Source organism: Rhamphochromis sp. 'chilingali' (assembly GCF_963969265.1).
Source record: "Rhamphochromis sp. 'chilingali' genome assembly, chromosome: 22".
In the NCBI taxonomy this organism is placed as follows: domain Eukaryota; kingdom Metazoa; phylum Chordata; class Actinopteri; order Cichliformes; family Cichlidae; genus Rhamphochromis; species Rhamphochromis sp. 'chilingali'.
In genome coordinates, this window is record NC_137950.1 from 21034781 (window position 1) to 21052976 (window position 18196).

At 39.8% G+C, this 18196-nt stretch overlaps 1 protein-coding gene across 2 annotated transcripts in view; it reads left to right on the forward strand.

Annotated features, from left to right (window-relative positions):
- Positions 1-18196, forward strand: part of dock1 (dedicator of cytokinesis 1) — a 206297-nt gene that overhangs the window by 170871 nt on the left and 17230 nt on the right. For both annotated transcript variants that reach the window (XM_080873751.1, XM_080873752.1), the window contains exons 36-44: positions 11-51; positions 407-497; positions 3096-3215; positions 4401-4490; positions 5220-5324; positions 10710-10851; positions 12598-12679; positions 14472-14556; positions 17281-17367. In XM_080873751.1, coding sequence (XP_080729877.1) covers positions 11-51; positions 407-497; positions 3096-3215; positions 4401-4490; positions 5220-5324; positions 10710-10851; positions 12598-12679; positions 14472-14556; positions 17281-17367 — 843 coding nt within the window. The remainder of the gene's footprint in view (positions 1-10; positions 52-406; positions 498-3095; positions 3216-4400; positions 4491-5219; positions 5325-10709; positions 10852-12597; positions 12680-14471; positions 14557-17280; positions 17368-18196) is intronic.

Genomic DNA, 18196 nt, shown 5'->3' on the forward strand with positions numbered 1-18196 from the left:
CACAATGTAGAACTTTTACAAGGAAATAGACAGAGAGGAAATGTACATCAGGTAAGCTTCTGCGTGTTAACCATTTGTTATATTTGAAGCGTTTTTGTCCCTGTGAGGCATTTTAAACACTACAACATAGATGTAATAAGGAGTCTTAGTTGAGCTACATTTTTGCCTCCCAAAGATTAAATAAAGTAGGTCTCCAGAGACCCAGAATAAAATATTTGATTTTGATAAAATATGTTTCCCAGTCTGCAATCTTACCTGTCAGTTTTCCATCTATTTTTCAAGCGGTATTTGAACTAGAAGAGCCTGTTAAGACACATCCGTCTGGCAGAGTTAACCCTCTGTCTGTTAAAGTGTGAAAAACCCCACCCTGTCATGACCCATAAATCATTGCTTTTTTCACTGCCAGGTACCTTTACAAGCTGTGTGACCTCCATAAAGAGTGCGACAACTACACTGAGGCTGCTTATACTCTGCTTCTGCACGCAAAACTGCTTAAGGTACCCATGCACAAGGCCAACAAAAAATAAATGTTAACGTGCATTCTCTAAAATATCTGAAGCTGCACACAGAAACACTGAACCACTCTTAAGCTGCTGTCAGACAGATGTTAAACGTAGGGTTAACGTGTCAAGCAAATGACTTGATTGGGCTGTATCCCTTTAATTCCAATGTGGCACATGCGACACCTTTTAAGGAGGCAAATTTGCACAGCAGCCTTTTATTTGCACAGCCAGTGCAAGTCACAGCTAGTATCTGATCTTTAATTAAAAAGAAAAACCTGCTCATGTTCTAAAACAGAGACAAAGGTAGCTTCAACCACCCTGGATACTTGAAGATAAATGTGTACTTTGGCGATCATCATCACCTCAAGCATCAGTGCAAGGCATCCCTACTTAAAGGTGCAAAAAGGGCATCTTTCTGACACAACTTAAATTGAGCACATAAATATTTATAGATTATCAAGAAGCATTTCTTTTATGTTAGTACCTTTTTGTTAGTAGTCATGCTCATAGCCTTGAAAGTTTCTATCTCCTGCCAAAAATACACCGGATCCACTTGCAAAACTCCTCATACAAAGAACTGCAGCGTCTATTCCCAGCTGGGGTTTGGTACACCCTAAATTTGAAGTTGTTCCTCTCTGCCTTTTATCCAAAATGGATGCATCCAACATCTCATCTGTTTTTGCATAAATAGCTGGCTGCTTCAGTCTTTGTGCAGGTCTCGTCAGGGAAGAGGAGGCTGTGACTAAATCACATTTTCCTCACTCGGGAGTCACAGTAGCATCTGTAGCATGAGTTCTATGTTTTATTATTATTATTGTTATGATTCTGCTCATCTACAAGTGACTGATCTTTATTCACGTCGAGGCCTGTGTAGACAAGAATGAATGAGAGGGAATGCCATCCATCCATCCATCCATTTTCTTAACCCCTTATCCCATTTGTAATTGTCTGGAAGAGGGAAGTCTATTCAATTTGTCATAGAGTGAGAGGCAAGGTACACCCTAGACAGGTCAACAGTCCATCGCAGGGCTAACACAACCATTCGCACACATCGATTCAGCAATTATCCTACCATGCACAGTTTTGGACTTCACGAGGAAGCTGGAGTACCTGGATGGAACCTTAACACGCAGAGGGAGAACTACAAAATTCCAGAGAAGGAATGATTTATATATAATTCTGTATCCTCCAGCATTTATAGAGTAAGACTGGCTATAATTAGTGTCCCAGTAGAGTACCTGCAGCAGTGTAATAACATTGATGAATTCACAACATTTTCTTCATAGTCAGAGATGTATCAGCACTTGGGTTTTGTCGATACGGGGTCACTGCTCGTCCATGAATTACCAGAGATCCTTTTTAACATATAAATGCAGTCCAGCACTAAAGGATCAATAACGTAAGCCAAGTCTTCCCAGAATCCTTCCTTATACCACAGCAACGTGGTGCAATTTATTTTTCACCCATTGTCCGTGAAGGCTATGCAAATATTGAAGCTTTGCTATTCAAATGTGGCTATCACAATAACGGAAGAAAAAAAAAACCTGGTCAGAGATCTTAACTCTTCAGGTTACTCACAACACCATAGAAACCAATTAAAATTGGCCAGTAATGAATCAGCCCTGACAGAATCATAGGATTACGCTTGCTGTACACAGAGGCCAATCAGATTGTCTGTCTTTCTGCCAAGATGCTATAGGCCGTCAGAAACCTTATTAGTCTCTATAGTGTGTCAACAATAAGAACAAAAGATTCTTTCATTGTTTAAAAATGAAAAAGCTTTTCTACTAAACAAGATTAAGTAAGTGTGTGACTCAGTTGTATCTAGTGTTTACACTGGTAGTAAAAGCCCAGCTTCTCTCTACCCTTGGAAGCTCCTGGTGCACTAATCTGTAGATTCTCATTCTAAATGCTTTTTATGGGGGGGGGGGGTTGATATGCTTTTTCTTATCTAGGTTTTAGATATTGAGGTCAGCATATGTTCAAGTTGAACCTATGAGGCAAAAGCTCAGGCTTCTAAGAACTCTGTTTCAGACACACGCTGTTGTGCTGAACATCTCTAACATGGTTCTGCCAGGCACCGGCTGTGAGCACAGCTCCCCCTCCCACATCATGTTCAAAAGTTCTGTTGGTGAGGTACAACTACTCAGAAGACATTTGGCTTCAATGCAGAAGGAAAAGCACTAAAACGGCTGCAGCTAAGGGGCAGCACCGAGGCCCAGTATAAGATAGAGAGGGTTATTCTGAACTGCGAGTCATGCAACTCTGCTTCAGTTGCTTTGTGTGACTCAGTAAATATGGATCTCCGAATGTGCTTATAGTTCCCCTTTAACACTAAGCATTAGCCACAGGAATGCTACACTTTGCACTGATGCCATCAATGATTCATTCAGTATATACTGATATGGGTTTCTTGCAGAGTTGTTTCCATCTTGCATTGTCAAAGTACAGAGCAGCTTATAAAAAGAACCACACATCACTCTAACCCATTTACACTGGATATAAGTCAGCAATTGATTTCTTGTCACTTTTCCTTTTTACTCTGTATCGTATTGTACAGTGTTGACCCCAGTGCTAACGTGTTTTCTGTAGTGGTCAGATGAGGCATGTGCAGCCCACCTGACACAGAGAGACGGCTACCAGGCCACCACTCAAGGACAGCTTAAGGACCATCTCTACCAGGAGATTATTAATTACTTCGACAAGGGCAAGGTAAGGCATCCATACACAGTTACTCACACTCATAAGCATAAGTGGACATAATGATTTTTCCTCGACTCCTGAGATGCTATTTTTAGATGTTGTCGTCTCAGCTAAATAGCCTTCCTGGCTTGAAAAGGCAGGTTTTTAAGACTGAATGGAAGTTTAATGTGCTGTTTCTGCAGAACAGGCACTGATACAGTGATAATCCCCTGTTTTTAGTTTCTGCTCTTATGGATGAAGGCATGTATCCGAGCACACAATGTAGCTCTTACACGTTCCATTTAAAACCTCTTTTCTTTTATATTTCTCTTCACTGTTCCCTTTTCTCCTTTTCCCTCATAGCATGTCAGGGACTTGAATGCCATCTCGTCTGCCTTAGCCAGAAAAATCTTCCAGCTTCATAGGACCAGAGCTGCTGTGTTATTTTGGTGTATTGCCTGTTATTTGTTCCAAAGGAGAAAAGTGTTTTTCAACCTGCAAGCTAAGCCTGGAACTGAATCCGTAGGACTGAAGCCACAGCTTCTCAAAGATGATGTCCCAAAGCTTTGCATGTGTCATGAGTGTTGGGGTGCAGTCGCCACTTTTGGTTCTGCAGCCAGCTGTCACTCAGCAAGATGTGGCTAGGGAGACAACAGTTTGAAAGAGCTGTGGACAAACATGCGCATACAAACCCACCAGAGTGATCAGTAAGTGTTACAGTGGCTGTAAGAATACATCAGCACTCCAGAGAGAGTGGAGTTTAAACTGAGGACAGTACCATGGGTGTCAGATGTGTCATCTAGAAAGCAGTCCCAGATGGTGTTGCCACCACCGCTCTCACTGATGGGAGGCTAATGTGAATAGCAGTCTGGACTTGGTCCACCTCCAGGCTGCCCTATATCAGTTCAGCCCAATCTAGTCTGTCAGGAACCCACTTAGAAGCTTTTCAACATGTTTGATTGGTTCACATGTACCTGTGACACAGTTCACTGTACTGAGTCAAGGAAACATGCATGATGACACATTTTCTGCTTCTAAGGACAGGTTCTGGATTTTCCTTTCAGAGAAATGGGGGGAAAAGTGACAAGTTGAAGGGATTAATTTATTTTAGAAGGACCGTAATACCTTTGTCTGGGAAAGAGTAGCCGGTACCGAATGAATGCTTGATTTTTATTTATTTTATCTTATTTTTCTCACTATTTATGTATCATTTAGATGTGGGAGGAGGCAATCATTTTGGGAAAGGAGCTGGCTGAGCAGTACGAGAATGAAATGTTTGATTTTGAACAACTCAGTGCATCCTTGGTAAGTAATGTTATGTTGTTAGTTAGCTTTACTTTCAAGTTGCAAACTGCAACATTATTAGGAGATTATACTGACCTTATGCATATGCATGTTTAATGGATTTAATCAATTTTAGGGAAAGTGACAAAAAGATCAAAATGCCCTACAGAGTGCTTTTTAAAAAAAAAACCATTTAAATCTGGAGCATCAGGAATGTTGATATTCAAGACCTGCAGCCCGTGTCTGGAAGTACAAAGACATGACAGCTACAGACAAGAAGGGGCACTAAAAACTTGGGTTAACCCTTTATTGCACAAGTATCATACAAACCCTTTGGAGTTATTTTGCAATTTTAGGTGGAAGATTATAAAATTATTCTGATGTTTAAAAAAGGAAGGGTTAATATTTTGGAAAGGCCAAACCTTTTATTTTCCTTTTGTGTTACCAATTTTTATAGCAAAGAAAGTTAAATATTCAAGTTTGAGATTTTGAATTCTTTTGGACTGATTGTCTAATAACTGTGCACACTGTGTATAATGACTATAGTTACTCATATATCACAGATACATACAGGTGATGTAAATATTACTGTAGTATGTCTAATTTGTAATCTCTTGAGACTAAAAAAGGATAAGGGAGAAATTTACCACTAGTTTGAGATAAAACACAACTGCATCTGTAAAATATGCAAGGAAAATGCATGTGCGTGCTGTCCCTGCGTCTAAAATTTATCTTTGATTCTCTCAACAGCGGAAACAGGCGCAGTTCTATGAGAATATAGTGAAGGTCATCCGGCCTAAACCAGACTACTTTGCTGTAGGCTATTATGGCACCGGGTTCCCCTCCTTCCTACGTGTGAGTATATACACTGACATACTCAAGGCGGATAAGCACAATGTGGGTGAGCCACTTGTCAAAAAAAGATGATCAATAGATTTAATAGATTTACCGGTGCCTGCTTGGTTCTCAGCCTCAGCATTCAATACATACGTGCTTCACACATATCTCTCCCATGAATATTGTTTTGTTGTGGCGAGGCTCACTTGTTCAAAGCCCCACCTAGTCTGGCTTTAACTTACTCACTCACTGAGACAAACTCTGAATCATAGGCAGCTGCTCCATGTGTGGGTTGCGGAGTAGATCAGAATTATGCGCTGAGTGGATCCCCTTCAGTGTGGGAAAATGGAACGTTTCTCTTGGAAAAAGGCAGACAGCTAAGAAAGATACAAAAGCAAGAATGAATGAATACATCAGTTTCTATCCCCCACTTCTAGCATGTGTGCCTCGCTTTCATTCACCATGTATCACTTTTCCTCAGTGTTAAGAGACCTGTGTAAGTCACTGTGAGCCGGTCCACTCAAAATCTTTGCCTGCATTTGCAGTTGCCAGGAGTAGTTGTAAAAACTGCAGAGCTTTGAAGAACAGCCAAAAAAAAATCTTGTCTGTAGTAAAAGACTGATCAGACGGCAAGCAAAGCACTTAAGTCCATTTGCCAAACTACAGCTGGACACCATTTTTCCAACAGCACGAGCATCACAGTGTCGGGAAGATGGTGTTCTGGTGAAGTTCCGCTCAAGGTGTCCCATCACCACCTGCACAACAAAACCATGTACCCAGCACAGAGTGAAAAAGGCTGTCTGGTCCCATTGTAAATTGCTTTCAGTTGCTGAATCACAGGTTACATTCCCCTTACGTTCAGCTCTAAGCTTGTTTAAGCAGATGGAGCTGCAAATGTTCTTTAAAGTGGTGGCACCACAATGAGAGACACTGATTTCTAAAATGACCACCAGAACTGAACACTGATTTTTCTGAGCTGATGGAAAATCCGCCGCCTATTTATAACATCTACCAAGTAAAGCAGGCTGCTTAACCTGAATTGATCTCTTTTTCCTCTGTAAATGTCCCGGCTGGCCTTGTGCCAATCTGATCACGGCATATCAGAGATTAAATACGTGTTTAATTGGTGTTTGATATCTCAGCACAGTGTCTGAGGTGCTGCTGGGTGCATATCTGCCCTCTATTTCATTTCACTTGCTCAATGATGTGTTTTGTCTTTTTTTTCTTCTTCTTCATTTTAAATGTAATCTATATTAGATCATTTTTTCTGTGTTGCTGTGTCACAGTAAGCTTAATGTTAGGCCTGAGATTTTTTTTTTTTTTTGCAAGAAGAAAAGTAACAGTGCTGATTAAATTTGCTTTTAATGTATGACCTGTTATGGCTGTTTTTCAGACTGTCATCTGGCATCTTACTGAAGGACATTTTATTGTACAATCAGCCACTAAATGGCCTAAAAGTCCTCGTGGAATAAGATGATATAAAACTCTAGTTTTAAGAACTGTGATCCCCGATCATACCCTTTTCATTCTATTATGAAGAACAGCCATTTCTCAAGGGCTTTGGCTACTTTCCGATCTCCGCAGCCCCCCCGTCTAACCCCTTTCATCTGGTAGGGCAGAAACTCCATTATAGACAGGGCAAGCTGCACTGGCCTAATCTAACAGGCTCTTTAAAGAACCTTTGAGGATAGCTTGGAGCTCTTATTTCTTTCTCTGTTTTATTCTTTTTTCATGTTTGCCCTTACCTGAAATAACCAGAGATGGTATAAAAACCAACACTTAATTTACATTTGTATTCTTCCATCTTTTAAAAAAAAAAAAAAAAAAAGGTGGCGCATTCTTTGTACTACATTAGATGCAAAAGAGTTTACAAGCTGGTCATGGTTACTAGTCCACTGTCGTTAATTTTTTTTTACTTGTTAAACATCAAAAAGCCAAAGATTTATGACATTTTAAATGTTGTTATGGCGTTGACATTGTTCTCTTATAAGGGCCCATCCTGAAATACTTAATAATTATATTAAAGGATTTCTGTGTAGGTATATTGGAAATTTGATGAGGTTTACTAATGGATAAATACAGTTATAGAAGAAGGCTTTCTCTATTGTTTGGCAAGATAGCTTCAAAATTATATCCCAATATGTTGAGGAAATGAGCAATAATGATTTTTATGTCAATATAGAAAAGAATACTGATCAAAAATAGATGAGTGCACCTTGCAGGCGAGAGCATTTATTAGTGCACACAAAATAAATGCAATTTTCCATCCGTCTTTCCCAATGAGCTACTGTCACTGATGACAGACTGCCTAATTTGAATTGTGAATCTAATACCATAAGGTGCCAGCAGCAGAAGCATTATAGTGCAAAAGTAGGGACATAATATATGGAGTGACACAACATAAGCCAAATGTAACCACAAAGTATTTTGTACCCAGAATGTTGTATTTTGGGTCAACTTTTTTAACTGTTTCCTTTGGGAACCCTGGGCAAGATACTAACCATGAGTTACTCTCCATTGGATCCATCGGAGTGTGATTGTTAGCCAGAAAGCACTTAAGCATAGAAAAATGTGATTGTACGAATAGGTGTGAATAGGTGAATAAGACATGTTGTGTAAAGCGCTTTGAGTGTTCACGTAGAGTACAAAACTCTCAAATGGAGCGCAGCTAGCAAGACTTGTTTACTCTTGGGTCATACACCACCAGCTGTTTGTATTCCTTCTTCCCCACTTAATAGCCTGGTTGCGGTAAAAGCAAAGCGGTAAAACAAGTTTGTTGTTTCCAAGCAACACTTTTTTGGATATATTTGGCAGAGTTGGATGTTGTTGAAGGAGCTGCTTTGTTAGGTATTAAATTGTCATCAGCAGCTGAGACTGCTTTCACTCTCAGACATGCCTGGGCTTGTCTCATTGGAGTTCTGGACAAGGAACACAAACACATGGTGTTGCTATATGAATGATGATATGACACTTTGTCATGTGATAATTCATACTGGTGTTAATGTTGGACAATATGATAAGGAGGACCCCAAATTATCAGTCACGCCTTGTATTGCTTTTTGTTGCAGCACTGCAGTGTCCTCAGGGGGAAAAAAATAAATTCCTCGATGAAGACATTTCGTAACCTCCCTCCCACATACTAATTGATTTTATGCAAGAGTACATAATTCAACTGCTTATGATTTATTAGTTGTTAATATAGTTAGTAACTAAGGTGCTAGTGGTAAAAGGCTACAGATAACATTTTAAAACATCAGACTCGATTAGGTCATTGACTCCAGTTGCTGTGTGCTACAAAAGAATATCAGAGTGGTTTTAGATTGTTTTCATCAATAGGTCTATATTGTATAAATGGTTATATTATTGTACAAAAAGATCAAGACCAGAATATTTAACCAAAGTTGTCTTTTTAACCTTGAAAATTACTTTTCCAAAAAGCTTTGTATCATTTCATTTTTTTTGTTATATTTATTTTCTATATTAAAAAAACCTTACGGAGCAGTTTCAGCTTTCAAATGCTTAGTATTTCCTCTAACCATTGTTTCCCTCACTTATTTATTCCTTTCTCCTTTCTCTTCCCATCAGTCCTAAACTTTACTTAATCCCCGTATTAAGTTTCCTGTGACAGCTCAGCTTATAGAGTGGTTGAGGGTGTGAGAGTTGGTTTGAAATATGTATCCTAAGACTCCACATTCGGAGACACTCTGATATGAGCTGTCATGTTCTATCAGTCAAAATGTTCCTCAGACAGACTTCTGAGCACATTCAAGCAGCTGAAGGCACGTTCATGGCTCATGCATTTCTAGGAGCATTCCGTGCACTCTTCTCTTATAATTTATTTTTGTTTTGGATTAAAACAAGATGACCTTTTCATCAGTTTATATGCCAATCTATGTAGTAGATTCAAAGGAACTATCCATCCATTTCCGTTGGCTTTTCTTTGTAAAGAGGGGTATGACACAAAGACCTTAAGACCTCAAATCCTGACAACATGAATTTTATTTAAAGTCCATGGCATTAAGTTATGTGACCTGTTGCTGTTTTGTCACTTGACCGTTGGAAATTGCTTTTTACCCACTAGCCAGAAAGAAAAGACCATTTTAGTATGACTCATTATCTCACTGAAAGTGGTTTTCTTTTCCAGAACTAGCCAGTGTGGGTTTGAGGGTAATGAAAAGGAGAATTATGACATTGAGATAACTGTTCACACGACCTGAATGCTCAACGAGCATAATGCGAATCTGCTGTCTTCTTATGAATAAGAAAACAATATGCAGTGCTGGAGAAAGACTAGCTGTCTTCGTCCAGATTTTAATCTGTCTTAGAGAAATGCAGACTCGTGACAAATTAAAGTAAAAAAAACAAAACAACTTGGATTGTCTTTGTAAAGTTTTTGTGCCCGAGGTGTTTATCATCCCTGCAATTCATCTCACTAATAAATGAAAAGTGCCTATGTATCACTGTGTGTATTCTTTGGCTTTTATGGATAGTCATTCACGAGGTTCGCTAATTTTTATTGTTCTTGAAGCCTAAGTAAGGGCAGTGTCAAGTTTTAAATCTTTGCTTTCTGCAGCATTCTGCTCAGAGGGGTTGCACATGCACAGTGAAACTGAGAGGATAAGGAAGAAACTAACGTGATAATTAAGACTCTCACGCAAGTCTGAAACAGAAATGTGCTCTGCCATCTGTGCATGAGAACAGATAGCACACATGTAGCTCTTGTGCCATGGCTTATGGGAGAGAAATTACTAGACTTATATTCCTATGTGTAACCCTTACTTGTAAACTGTCTGTCGTCTAATTTCCTTATTATGCTTATAAACTAAGTCATATTCAGCCTCATATCCAGTGCACCACGTCATGGTTTCCAGAAGACACTTAACTGCTGTAATGCAAAGATGACATGTCATGTTACTGCACTAATATCTGACGGGAAAATTCTCTGTGTCTGCCTTCAAAAACATTACAATGTTTCAACCACATTAGAGGTTATTGTTAGAAAGAGCCCACAGCAAAATGCATTTGTATGTCAGTTGGGTTAAACAGAAATACTCCTCAAGCAAGCCAACTCTGATCTTGGCTAGGATTCACTTAACCGAATCACTGAATCGGTTCCGAGAACTTTCTGTCACGTGCATTTCCAAATGTTTAAAATGGAGATTATGATGATGCATTTGAACCCAGCGACAGTACCAGGCAAAGTAGATTTGCAAATCAAAGTGCTTTTCTCATTTCGTCATGGTCTTGCATGCTCTTTGTGTACTATTAGTGTGTGAACTTTAAATATATATTCATATTCATAAAGTAGTGTACCTCATGCATATATATTGCAAATGTAAATTCGAATTATGCATTCATGAAGATGTTTTTTACGATCTTAGTGTCTTCTTCTGTGTCCTTCAGAACAAAATGTTCATTTACCGCGGGAAGGAGTATGAGCGGCGAGAAGACTTCGAGGCACGTCTCCTGACACAGTTTCCCAATGCAGAGAAGATGAAGACAACGACACCACCCAGCGAAGACACAAAGTCTTCCTCTGGACAGTGTATCCTTAGCACATTTACTAAGCAAATCTTTATTTTACTTTTATTTTTTTTTAAAACTTTAAGGCGTAATTTTCAAAAGGTTGTTTTTCTTTTTTTTTTTAGTGCAGCCACCATATTAAATTATATCAGTGCACAGAATAAGAGTATATAATTTTTATTTTCCACAGAATGGCTACATACTTGCACAGGAAGAGGTTTCTTAGCTTTTAAGCAAAGTGAAGCACGGACATTCTGGCAGTTCATGACATCACCCCATTTAACGTGAATGACAAATTGGACTGAATCATGATGCAATTACAGTCATGTGAAAAGTAACATTTTCACATTATTTCATGCAGTGCAACTGTAGCTTGCCTTCACCAGTGTATGAATGTGAGTAAATTAAATAGCTGGGCAGGTGCTGTTAATCAAACATATGTGGTGCACGTGATCACCTTTGTAAAAGCAAAGTTTGTGCAGTTTCCTGGTCTGGAGCATTCAGGTCTATTTTAGCACAATGCTACAATTTTCCAAAGACTGGATGTCTCCGCAAATTCACCCCAAGATCAGACTCTGCAGTGCACAGCAAAAGATTGAAAAATCCCAAGAACTACATCTCAGACACTACAAGCCTCAGTTAGGATGTTAAATGTTAAAGTTCATGAAAGTATAATTAGAAAAAGACTGAACAAATGTGTCTTGTTTGGAATTGTTGCCAGAGGAAAACCTCTAGCCTTTCATGCAGCATGGCTTAGGTTTGCAAAGTTGCATTTGCACAAAACTTGTGGAACAATGTCCTTTGGACAAGACCAGATTAGAGGTGTTCACCTATAATGCACAGCACCACATTTGGGAACAACCAAACACCTTGCAGTCTCTTAGTTGAACTCGTCAAAGGGTTCAAGAGTCAAATATCAGGCCACCTGTCCAACAGCAAATGACTGGCCAAAATTAGGTCATATCCCAAGCACAGCAGCAAATCTATGAAAAAGAAAAGAATTGTGTTGTTGCAGTGGCCCAACCGAAGTCCAGGCTTAAATAGATTGAAATGTTGAGGCAGGATCTTAAGAGAGCTGTGCACAATGCAATCCCCACAAACCTCAATAAGCCTAAGTAATGTTGTAAAGAAGAGTGGGACAAAATTCCACAACGGTCTGAGAGGCTGATGAAGTCAATACTTGGAGAAAACACTTCAAGTCCAGAAAAAAAAAATTTTTATGAAAAAAAATGTTATTGCTTTTAAAAGTGCTTTGGGTGTACTTGGCTTTTCACAGGGCTGCAGCGAAAACTGCTCTGAAAACTATCTTTTTCAGATGGCTGTATAGGTCAGTCCAGAAGGTTAATAATATTACTGTCATTACTATGTCATCTTTTTTTTCCAGTAGCAATACATTACAACAAATTGTCAAGCACAGTCAGCAGTTGCGACAGATTAGCTGACCTCAGTGCCAGATGAAAGCTCGGGGCATGTTGTTTAAACTGCATTAGCCTGCATACAGTTATAAGATGCTTTGTAAATCCACCTCCACCCCAGCTTCTCCATTTCGTATCATTTCTGACTTGATATACAGCATAGCGATTGCCATTGATGTGTGCTGTGTTCTGTGAGGGCGTTTCTTCCCGAAGTCCTAGAACAGAGCTAGACTGCAAAATGTAAATTACTGCAGTATTAACTATAAGGTTGAATCGCCACCAGCTTCTGAGTAACTTCTCTTCAGTGATGTGTGTACAACAGTTTCATTTATTCCTTGATGTTTCTGCTTAAGACATCCAGTGTTTTACCGTGAAGCCCATTCTCGACCTGCCTGCCAAGTTTCAAAACAAGTCTGTCTCTGAGCAAATACTCAGGTAATAACAAAGTCCCTGCTCTTCACTTCTTCACAGTTACAGTGGATAACTCAGAGTCACATAAGATTAATTTCAATCTGGCAAAGCCAAGTTTACTTGCCCCCAGTCATTCAAACGGGTCAGCGAGCTTGTGGTGACACACGAGTCCAAGTGCATTCGCATTTTCGTGTGGCGTTCTGACTTATGCTATGGAGAAAGGCGATTAAATCTTGATTTAAATGTGGGTCTCTGTAGAACAAACAGCGCTTGACCTTCTTGTCGTTCTAGTGGTTATTACCTTTCAGCAGCCATCTGCTGTTATCAACTGTGCCAAGTACAACATTGTTCCTCTGACATCATTAATACCATTGTGTGGCGCGTCAGGGCCACAGCAAACATTGGGCCCTCATGCTCCCCTTTGTACACATTCTGTACGCCAGCCATGTGCTGCATCGCTCAGCTGTGCAAATTCACTTAGGTATGCCATCCAACGCATCAATGGGCATAATTAAAAGAAGACATTTACATGGGAAAGCCTTTAGGCAAATATACCTGCGCAGTGACAGAGGATTGCTCCATATAAACTTTCCATGATGCGTTTTCAGCTAACTCTATAACTTCTTCAACTCTCGCAGTGCTGTTCTCTCTGTCCCCCTCTCTCCATTTTCTCTCATTTATTCCCTCATTCAGTGAAAAGATCAGTGGTGCATAGCAATGAGACTGAGCTGTTTGAGCCACAGGGTCACAGCAGCAGGCAAAGCATACCCCAATCTGACCTTGCTTTGCCAGACTATGCTACTCCATCAATTCTAGCCCGCCAGCTAAAGACATGTAAAAGGCGTAATTGGGGTAACGCGGCTGATTTTAAACTGCTTTAATAACCTGTTTATTAAAGCAGAAGTTCAGAGGCTTCATTTTTTACGTGAAGGCTGAACTTTTTCAGCTAACTTGGGAATAGGTCTTATGTTCATTAAACAGTGTGCTGCCCTTTGCGAGTAAGCATAGACGGGAACATCTGGTCCTCGGTATAACATAAAAGGCTCAAATGTTGGGGCACCTGAGTCCAGCTTTTCTGTGTAGTCACAAATGGGTTTTTTGTTTTTTTGTGGTCTGTTCATCAAAAAGATTATCGGTCCTTCACAGAAAAAGTTCAAGCATCCCATCTGCACACATTGATCGCCATTTCTTTAATCATTATAGGGTTGTGGCTCTGGATTGGCACTGATTCAGTTCATATTTTCTTTATAATTATTTGCTAATAAAGCCAGTTCACACGCTTTGAACCATATGGTGTGGTTTTGGAAATGGGAAATGCAATATGGTGTACTAATTTTCCTAGGAGACTGTGATTATGTCTCTTTATGCCAATAAGTGAGACAGATGAAGGTGGGCCGAAGAAAGCAAGTAATGAGCCTGTGTAAGGGAAGCCATGTATCCACAGCCACTATGTAACACCATCATTTTCCTGCTGTGAAAAGTCTGTTAACCTGATTTGGCAAATTTCCTCCCTGTTAGTCATGTGCCCCTGTCAGGTGTGCTGCAGCTTATCTGCATGTCTGACATCTCAGGCTAACTTTAGGGCCTCCCAGTTATGTGTGGGAGCCGAAAATGAATTTATTTCCCACAATGAGGCCATATCTCGGATAGTTAGTCAAAAGCCAAATGCAAATCACAATAATTCCTGTCACAGCTGCCCTGGGAGGCGGTTTGTCCTGTGTTTGACCTGAAGCAAAGCAATCAACCTTTGAATCAAGCTGTGGATTGCCCATAACAGTTTTAATTTACTCAGGTACTGATTTTTCTCCCTCCCCAGCTTCTACACGGTAAATGAAGTCCATAAATTCCAGTATTCCAGGCCGGTGAGGAAGGGAGAGAAGGATCCCGACAATGAGTTTGCGGTAATTCCCGTCTTTTTCTGTTTGTTTACTGTTACTTAGTTTTTCCCCATTTATTTGGTTAACTTCAGACATAAAATTAACATAAAGACTGTGTTACTGGACTACAGTAGAACATGTGAGTCTACGTTTACAGGAGCGGTAGAAATGGTAGGTTTAAAAAATGTGTACCAACCAGTAACTGTTAAAGAATTCCAGTTATACTGACAAAGAAAGAAAAATCTTTTTTCTTTGTCATTTACACACATTCAGAGATGAAACACAGGAAAAAAATACAAGTAAATTTATGAAATAATTTCCCAGGAACAAATGACTCAGCTCCATTTGCAAGTTGCACACTTGCAAGATAATGTACTTAAGTAGGTTAAATTAGAGTAGGTAGGTTAGTAGCCTCCGAATCAAAAAGCTTGTCAGTGTTTTATGCTGAGATGTGGCAAGTGGAGTCGAGCTGAAAATGGATTTTCATTTTTGCCTGTTCTCATCAGGTTGCTGTTGTGTCACGGCCACCACCTTGAAATTTACTAGCGTAGGACTGAGAAATCTTTCAAGTTTATGATGCACGTATACTTACGTAGATATTTTCAGCACAGAAAATCAATAGCACCGCAGAACATAGAGCTAATTTACATAGGCAGAAGAATTTACACCGCAGAGGAGGGATAGACGGAGGATTTTATTCATCTTTGAACACAGGAGAAGGTGGTGCCAACAAGAGCATCCAAACAAAATAAAATCGCTGACAGTGATCTATCTCCAGTTTAGTAAATGCAACTATTACTGTCAAGTCGTTTTTTAGTTTATCTAGAGAGTTATTCTTTGTGCGCACTTAATAACCAGGTAGCAATAACAAGGACGACAAATTAAAGCCAGTCACGCTTTCCTCTGTGTTTACTGTGGCGTCACTTCAGCAGAACAGGGTGATGAATTTCACTCATCTTAGACTTGCTTCCCTTGTCAGACTGATTGGACTTTCTCTGTCCTGACAGAGCGATTATGGATATCTATTGCCTGACATATTGTGTCTGTCACATCTATTATGCATGTCAATAAACACAAATCCTTGTCATTTGCAGATGCTCCTGAGTGAGTAGTAAGTAGATTTTAAAGACAACGCAGTCTCTAAATATTTAAATAGAAGTATTAGTTTTCTTTTCAGATGTGTTGGTTGTTAAAAAGAGGCTGGAAACTACATTTGGAGCAGACCTCACTTGCAGGTGATCCCTGCCATGCAAGTTCTTTTTCTCAATGTGTACTGTTATTTGAGATTATAAATATTTGATGCTTTAGAAGCTATCCAATTTCATATCATATCCCATATTACAACTCCAATAACAAAAAAGTTGGGCTGATGTGTTTGTAAATAAATAACAGAATGCAGTGATTTGCAAATCGCACAAGCCCAAACCCAAGAGGCGGAGCTTCTCAGAAGTAAAGATGGGGAGAGGTTCACCAATCTGCAAAAAAACAAACACATCTACACATTTTTGAAAAACAGAATAATGCCCGTCAATGTAAAAATTGTGAAAAATTGAAATATCTCATTATCTGTAGTACATAATATCATCAAAAGATAGAGGAAAAAGTGGACAAATCTCTGGGACAAATGACAAGACTGAACATCACTATTGGATGTCTGATTTTCAAGCTCTCAGGTGCATTTAAAACAGGCACGATTCTCAGTTGAAAGGCCTGCATTAGTGGTTTGCATTGGTGCTTTTGTAGACCACGGTCAGTGCAGAAAGGTAACTGCAAGTCTTTTTCAGGGACGGGCTTGCATATTTCAGTAAGACAATACTGCATCTGTTGCAATAGTGTTGCTTTGTAGTGGAAAAGCCTTGAACCTTTGCCAGCTGAAGACATTTGGTGCATCATGAAAGGAAAATTACGACAGAGGAAACCCAGTACTGCTGAGCAGCTAGAATCCATATCGGACCGGAACATTCTTCTCCCAAAAATCCAGTATCTGATCTCCTCAGTTGGCCCTGTGCCTTTTTAAAAAAATGTCTTACTGCCATCAAACACAAAATGAGTTTCTTTGTTTTTTCTTCAGCCATAAAAAGGTGGATAATGGGGTGTTGTCATTGTCACCTGGTTGAATGTGCGGGCAGGCAGGCTCAACACCCGAGTTTGAGAATAATTTGAGAATAAGGTGACGTAGGATGTTTTAATTGATACCATAGATTAGTCTACTTAAAATCTCAGAAAGTTTCAAATTCCAGTGACCTTGTTCTCAAGGTCAGGGGTCAATTTTCTGAACTTTTCTGAAATTTCTTACCATCTACTAGGAGGGTGACTGGTAGCACTGACAGCATAAACATTTGATTTCTATGTTCTGTTGTGAATAAAATATAGGATATATGAAATGTGGAAATCATTGCATTTTGTTTTTATTCTTTTTTTTCTTTTTTCTTTTTTTTTTTAAAGTAAAGTGTGCGTGTTAGTCCCCATAGGGAAATTTTGTTTTTATTCTAATGTTACATTTTACACATTGTCTCAACATTTTTGGAACTGCCCTTGAGCACTTGAGCAAATGAGCTCCGATCCAGACGGGGAGGCAGTAGAGCCGTCTTCCAACCAAATCCATTGCGTCACTAAAGTCTCATCTATGCAACAGCAGTCTTGTTTCATTGCGATATCTTGGCACAGCTGCAGCTTGATCTGTTTAAAGAGCCACATTATCTTGATTTGAACTGTGTTCCAATTTTGTGTCTGTCTTTGTGTCTGCAGAACATGTGGATTGAGAGAACCACGTACTCTACAGCGTACAAACTTCCTGGCATCCTGCGCTGGTTTGAAGTCAAGTCAGTCTCCACTGTGAGTATGAAGGGCCTGTGTGCCAAGCAAGGCTCCTAATCAGATGAGGATCTGCAGGCTTGCTTAAAGACAATCAATGTGATTTGTCCACTTAAGCAGTATAGACGCAGGGGTGCCACTCCCCGGGCTAACGACAGGGCACGTTCTCTCTCTGCCAGATGGCCCACATTGATTCACCAGGCACTCCTGTTTCTACTGAAAATTGCTACACAGCACAAATATAACTGGAGAACAGTTCAGGCTTTGCTCTCCTTTCACTTTTTGTACAATTACCTGGATTACAGTATTGAAAACCCTTCAGACAACAGCAGAGGACCTAAGTGTTGACTGAAGCTTTATCAAAATGTAATTACTTTATCAGTGATTTTTTTTAAATGTTCATCCCCGAGTACGGGGAAAAAAAGTGCACCATATAAGTCATGAGCACAAGGGCAGATTATAGTGTCAATTAAGAGTCCAAACAGGCTTTTTTTTTTTTTCATGTGTTTTTAGTTTGTCCCAAAACAAATGCACTACTTAGTGCGATTAGCCTTCCTTTACCTCCCAAACACCTGAGTCCATGTAGCAGAGTTTTACTCTCCATTGTCACACTAATTCGGAGCGGACACCTCTTCCTTCAGGCAGAGTTAGAATTTACTGTCAGGAGCAGCTTGCCCTCCAGATGAGCCAGGGAGAGGCAAGGTCCCTGAGGTCAGACTCTCTATTTAAAGCTTAATGACTGGGCTGAGATTCACCAGGCCTAATCCTTCCATCTGACAATTCTTTTTATCGAGCTGGCCTGAGACATACCGGAGCAGATTGGAGATTTGTCTCGCTTGTACAACATCTT